Source organism: Peromyscus leucopus, chromosome 1 (assembly GCF_004664715.2).
Source record: "Peromyscus leucopus breed LL Stock chromosome 1, UCI_PerLeu_2.1, whole genome shotgun sequence".
Lineage (NCBI taxonomy): Eukaryota > Metazoa > Chordata > Mammalia > Rodentia > Cricetidae > Peromyscus > Peromyscus leucopus.
Genome location: NC_051063.1, coordinates 120,046,802 through 120,052,801, shown reverse-complemented (window position 1 = coordinate 120,052,801; position 6,000 = coordinate 120,046,802). Strand labels below are relative to the sequence as shown.

General features: G+C 46.7%; 1 protein-coding gene across 1 annotated transcript; it reads right to left on the bottom strand.

Moving 5' to 3' along the window:
* Window positions 1–1,336: 1,336 nt before the first annotated feature.
* On the bottom strand, window positions 1,337–2,915 carry LOC114696159 (mitochondrial thiamine pyrophosphate carrier-like). The gene is made up of 2 exons (XM_028873715.2): window positions 2,362–2,915; window positions 1,337–2,238 (listed from the first exon to the last, which is right to left on the bottom strand). Exons 1-2 carry the CDS (start codon window positions 2,818–2,820, stop codon window positions 1,741–1,743), a joined length of 957 nt encoding a protein of 318 aa, XP_028729548.1. The 5' UTR covers window positions 2,821–2,915; the 3' UTR covers window positions 1,337–1,740.
* Between the last annotated feature and the right edge of the window lie 3,085 nt (window positions 2,916–6,000).

The following is a 6,000-nucleotide window of genomic DNA, read 5'->3' as shown; positions in this document are numbered from 1 at the left end:
CTCCCAAATCAAAACCAAATTTAAAAGAAAAATCCCAAATAAAACAATACAAAGAAACAAAACAAAAACAAAAAAAAAATAAAAGCAAACAAACAAAATCTTGTGGAAGCTGCAATGTGGTCCATTAGTCACACAATCTACCTTGAATATGTATGTATGTATGTATGCCAGAAAATACATACTGGGGAAAAAGACAACATCTTCAACAAACAGTACTAATCAAATTGAATGGCTGCATGTAGAAGAATACAAATAGAAACTTATTTATCTGCTGGGCGGTGGTGGCATATGCCTTTAATCCCAGAACTCGGGAGGCAGAGGTAGGCGAATCTCTGTGAGTTCGAGGCCAGGCTGGTCTCCAAAGCGAGTTCCAGGAAAGGCACAAAGCTACACAGAGAAACCCTGTCTTGAAAAAACCAAAAAAAAAAAAAAAAAGAAAGGAAGAAAGAAAGAAAGAAAAAAAAGAAACTTGCTTATCACCCTGTACAAAACTCAATTTGAAAAAGAATCAATGACCTCAACATAAGGCCAGATACTCTGAAACTGGAAGAGAAGAAAGAGGGAAATAATCTTGACCTCACAGGCACAGGAAAAGACTTTCTGAATGGGATACCAATAACCAGGCACTAAGGACAACAATTAATAAATGGCATCTCATCTGACTTCTGTTTTTTGAAGGGAAACAGAGGAGGAGTGGATCTGAGGGAGAGGGGAGGTTGGGAGACTGGGAGAAGCAGAGGGAGGGGAAACTGTGGTCAAAATGTAATGTATGAGAGAAGAATTTAAATAAGTAAATGTGACCTCATAAAACTGTAAAGTTTCTGTATGGCAAAGGGCACCATTATTCAGACAAAGCAGCAGCCTACAACATGGGAAAAGATCTCTACAAGTCATGCATCCATTAGAAGGTTAATATTAAAATATATAAAAAAAGCAAATAAGACATCAAGAAAACAAATAACCCATTTTAAAAAACCGTGTGCAGAACTAGAAAGTTCTGAAAAGATGAAACATAAATGTCTGAGAAACACTTCAAGACATGTTCAACATCCTTCATCATCAGGTAAACACAAACCAAAACCTGAGATTTCATCTTATATCAGTCTCAATGATGGCTCTGCAGTTTTTGTTTTTGTTTTTCCTCTTATTGCTTTGTGCATTTTTAATCTTATTGGTCTTTTGCTTGTGTATTATGGTTTCTGATTTTGTTTTTAATGTGTGTATGTATGGGTTTTTGTGCTTCACTTATTAAAATTTTCTGTTTGCTGTTTTTTTTTTTTTTTTTTTTTTTTTTTTTTTTTTTTTTTTTTTTTTTTTGAGGAATGTGCCTTTTGCTTTAATGTCTATTAAATAAGTTGGCAGGAGAAACAAAACCAAGTTGTGGGGGTTAGAATTCTGCAAAGACCCCAGTCCTACCCCTGTGTGCTCAAGCTGTGTTCTTACTAGGACTGGGGGGTTCTCCCCAGAACCAGGACTACAAAGCAGAGGCTGGCTGGGCAGAGGAGAAACAAGGCCAGGCTCCTCCTCCCTGGTGTCTCTGTAGCCCAAGCACTCCCTTCTGTGTTCTTTTCAGAAAAGGCCCTGGCCCGTCTGCCATCGGCTGTGGACGACCCTTCATGCTCAGGACAGCTGGCCTAGAAGGCCAACCAGGCAGCAGCCATTGTTCAGTATGAGCTCAGAACAAGTCTTGTTGGGAGAGGCGCCTCCAGTGCAGACCTTCGGCCCCTCCTGCCCTCACGGCTATCTGTCTTCCATCCTCATACAGTGGAACAGGTTACAGAAGAGCTCGTACCAGAAGAACATGAAGCCCGTGGAGAGGGCAGCCTTCAGCAGGCTGGGCGACAGGCCCTTGAAGAAGCCCTTGGTGCCTTCATCGTGGAGCACCTGCCTGGTGAGGTCCAGGAGGCCCCTGTAGCTCCGCACCTGACCAAAGGCAGACGGGGCATGCTCGAACCCTCCCACCTGCAGGCGCTTCTTGAAGAGGTCCAGGGGATATGTGAGGGTCTTGCTAATGACTCCAGACCCACAGCCACAAAGTAGGTTTTTCAGGTTCCCTGTTTGCTTTCTATCTGGCAGGAGGACCCAGTCGTAGGCACGCTTCAAGGACCGGTAGCAGGAGAACTGCAGGCCCGCGTAGGGGAAGATGGCGATCACGGTGGGAAGCAAGCCTTTGTAGAAGACCAAGGGGCCCTCGGTCCTGTACATGGTCGACACAGCCTCCCGCAGGTTGTTATAGATCTGCACACGTACATGCACAGTATGAGTGAGCTGTGTGAGGGGTTTCAGCCCAAACGCATCCTTTTCTTCTCATCTAAAACCCAGCTGCCAGGTGTGTAACTTTTCCACTTCAGTCTAGGAAAACTTGGGCTCCCCCTGAGCTGCGAGGCGGGTGCGCAGGACATCCACAGGATGCACAGCAAGGGTGGCTGTGCCAGCAGACAGGCCGCCACATACGAAGTGTGCTGAGAACTGGTGAGTTTCATACAAGTTGGCTCTGTGGAGCAGTTCAGTCAGCTCTTCAAAGGACAGAAATTGGACTGCTCCATAGCCTATGGACAGAATCTGGGCTGGAACGTGTCCTTTCCAGAACGCCGTTGGGCCCTCCTCCTGCAGAATCTGCTTGATCGCCTGGAAGATTCCGTGGTATTTGGCGTTGGGGTCACTTGGACACAGGCGTTCAATCTGAAGCTGGAAACGGATCTTGATGACGTCCAAGGGGCTGATCAGGGCACGAGTGACAAATCCAGACACCGATCTTGCCACCGCCACCTCCAACTTGGAGTTATTCCTGCCATCTGCTTTGGCATCATAGCCGACCATCCCTGCCGCTAGTCCATCCAACGTCCATGAGTATCGAGCTGAGGCGGCAGGTCCGCAGGTCCGCAGGGCTCTACAAGCTCAGTTCTCCCTCCTCCTGTTTTTGTTTTTTATTTGCCTGTTTTCTAAAGAGAGAGAGAAGGTGTGAAGTTGAATGGGTGGGGAGATTGGGGAGGATCTGAGTGCAGTTGGGAGAGGGAAAACCACAAACAGAATATATTGTATGAATTTTTTTAAAAAGTCTGTAGATTGTATTTATGTATTTATTATAATATGTATAAGTCTCAGTGATAATTACAAAGCAGCCATTAGTTTGAGAGGGGTGGAGGAGTAGGAATGGAGGGTGTTGGAGGAAAGAGAGAGGGGAGGAAATGATGTAATATTTCAATTAAAATTTTGAAAAGAGTAAATCAGCCACAAATAGCACTTTCCCCTGCCTCACTCCCTCTTCTTATCATCCTCCAGCATTGTCTGATCTCAGTTTCCCCTTGGTCCCTCCTCCATCCTACTGCACTTTTCTTGGAAAGCCAGCTTTACATGTTGGTAGCCCTGGGATGCCTCGCACGCCTTCCTCTTGAAGGAGCCTCCCTTAGTCAGGACAGCATTTTTTTCTGAGGTTGCCCTCATATTTCTGTCACTCTCGGCCCATCTCCCTAGCCCATTCTCTTCTCTGTCATATTTAAAGGCTGGTGTGCCATCTTTAGCATCTGCTCCATCAACAATCTCAACCCATCACAGAGACTCCTCACAGTACTCCAAACTTCATCTCTCTCTTCTGCCTCAAGGCCTCCACATCTGACTGTCCACCAAGCCTCACTTGCTCTTTTCACACACTTCTCAAACTGCACTCATCCTTTCTGAACCCATGATGCAGTTCTCCAATCTGCCCACACCCCAACAAGAGAGTCTTCTCTAACCCTTGCCCCATCTCTGCTCAGCCATTCCAAGTACGAAAATGAGCACCAACTTCCTTGACAGCCTTGTACTGAGACATTGCATGCCAACCCCCAGCGATACATAGCTGTTCATCCTTCAAACAAATCTGACAGGGCTCCTCCTGTGTCAGGTCTCCCCACTACCACCACAGCTTGAGGCCTCCTTGCTAAGCTGTAGGTCATTCTCTGCATCTCTAAGATGTAGATCTGACCAAGTCATTCTGCCATTTTCAGAGTCCTGGAAATCTGACTAGGAATATCCAAAGGACAGATGCACAGATGTGTGTACAGAAAAGCTGGGGTCAGGTGGGCCATGTGCACTCTAATGGAGTGGCACCAACTTCCCAGCAACCCTAACCCTCAGCATGTTCATCATGTATAGCCTGAGACTGCACGTCTAATCAGAGACCACCTGTAGAGACCTCCTATTGAAATTACCTAACCCCTGGTGTTGTATATAATAAATGCTGAGCCATCTCCCTGGACCAAGGTTAAAATTCTTATCAGAGCCTCCAAAGCAATTTGTATTTGACCTCTGCTCACCCCTCTGACCTTGTTTTCAGCACATTCTTTCCCCCGACCTCACGGTTCTTCCTTAAGGCTGAACTCCTCACACACTCCTGTATCCATCTGTTCTTTCTTCATATCTGCAATTGAAACTCCTGATTCTGTGACAGAGTTCAGCATGATCACCATTTCTTCCAGGAAGCTTCCCCAGGTACCAGGATTTGGTCAGCCTCCTACTGCACAGGTCTCACATTACCCGCCCCCACCCCGTCTCCTTCATGCACTTAATACGTTTGCACAAAGACCAAGTGCAAATGTTTCTTGAATATCTTTAACTCTTTGGGCTAGAAGGTCCAGGAGGCAGGCACCATGGCTTCCCTGTCTACTGAATCTACCATGGGAGTTCAAATGTGCTTGCTGGATGAGGGAACACGTGGCAGAGAGGAGGACAGAAGAGAGAGGGAGAGTGAACACTGCTCCTGTCCTGCAGACTCATGGGGAACATGAAGTTATCGGGCACTATGACAGGAAGTAGCAGATGCAAACAAGAGGGGTTCCTGTTTGCTCCTGAGTTAGAGAATGCAGGGCGTCACCTGCAGCTCGAATAGTAGGCTGTGAGAAGCAGGTCATCCCATGTGAGCAGTGGTGATGAGAATCACTGAAAAGAACATCTGGCGCACTTGCCTGTACCTGCTGGCTGGTCTTTTTCAATGACAGATTCATTAACCTTAGGGAACAAGATAAGAACAGATTACAGAGTGGCCTGAGATTCTATTTCAACCCTGCTCATCATCCTGCCCTTGGTTCAAAGCTCCATATTTGTTTTTTCCAACCTTTCCTCTTTCCTCTCTGGTCTTATTTGTTGGATTAAAAGTACATCCTTTCAGATGGACAGTGCTGAGAACTAGAGCCTGGAGTTGGAAATATTCAGAGACATCAGCAGCACAAGTCCCCAGTGGAGGCTAGACAAGTGAGCAGGCAAAGATTAGACTGGGGTCCCTTGTGGCTTTCCAGGGCACCCTGGGCTCTATCTAGCAAAGCCTTCTGGGAAGCTCCATCCTGACGTACAAGAATCTCCAGGAGGGGTAAGTTGAGCTCCCAGTAGGGAGGAATAATGGCCAGATGTAGCGTGATGGCAGAGTCCTGGTATCCCAGGATATATGTGTGTGTGTGTGTGTGTGTGTGTGTGTGTGTGTGTGTGTGTGTGGTGTATGTGCATACATGTGTGTAGGTCCATGTGCCCAAGTGTGCCCATGTGCCATGTGGAGGCTGGAGGAGGATGCCAGGTGTTTTCCTATCACACTCCGACCTGCTTACTTCCTTCTCTATCTGCACCCCACATAGCACAGGGGTTGCAAACACACATATGGCCACACCTGTCTTTTTAACATGGGTGCCAGGGATTTGAACCGGGTCTTCATGCTTGTACAGCAAGTGCTCTTACCCCCTGAGCCATCTTCCCAGCCCCTGTTTCTCTATCTGGATGTGAAAGAGTGACCTGCCACATTATGCCATAACATTTCATTGATCTCAATCTATAATGCTAACCTAGGCATGAGATTCATAGAGCTGAGGCTGGAGAGATGGCTCAGTGGTAAAAGTGTTTCTGCTCTTCCAGAGGACCTGGGTTCAGTTCTCAGCACCTACGTCAGGTGGCTCACAACTGCCAGTAACTCCAGTTCCAGGATATCAGATGCTCTCTGGTTTCCTCAGGCATTGCACTTGGGTGGTACACATACAT

Coding starts and splice junctions, on each gene's coding strand:
- LOC114696159 (XM_028873715.2), bottom strand. CDS start 2,820: ATGGTCGGCTATGATGCCAAAGCAGATGGCAGGAATAACTCCAAGTTG. Junction 2,239..2,361: donor CAGCTCAGGGGGAGCCCAAG/TTTTCCTAGACT, acceptor GTACGTGTGCAG/ATCTATAACAACCTGCGGGA.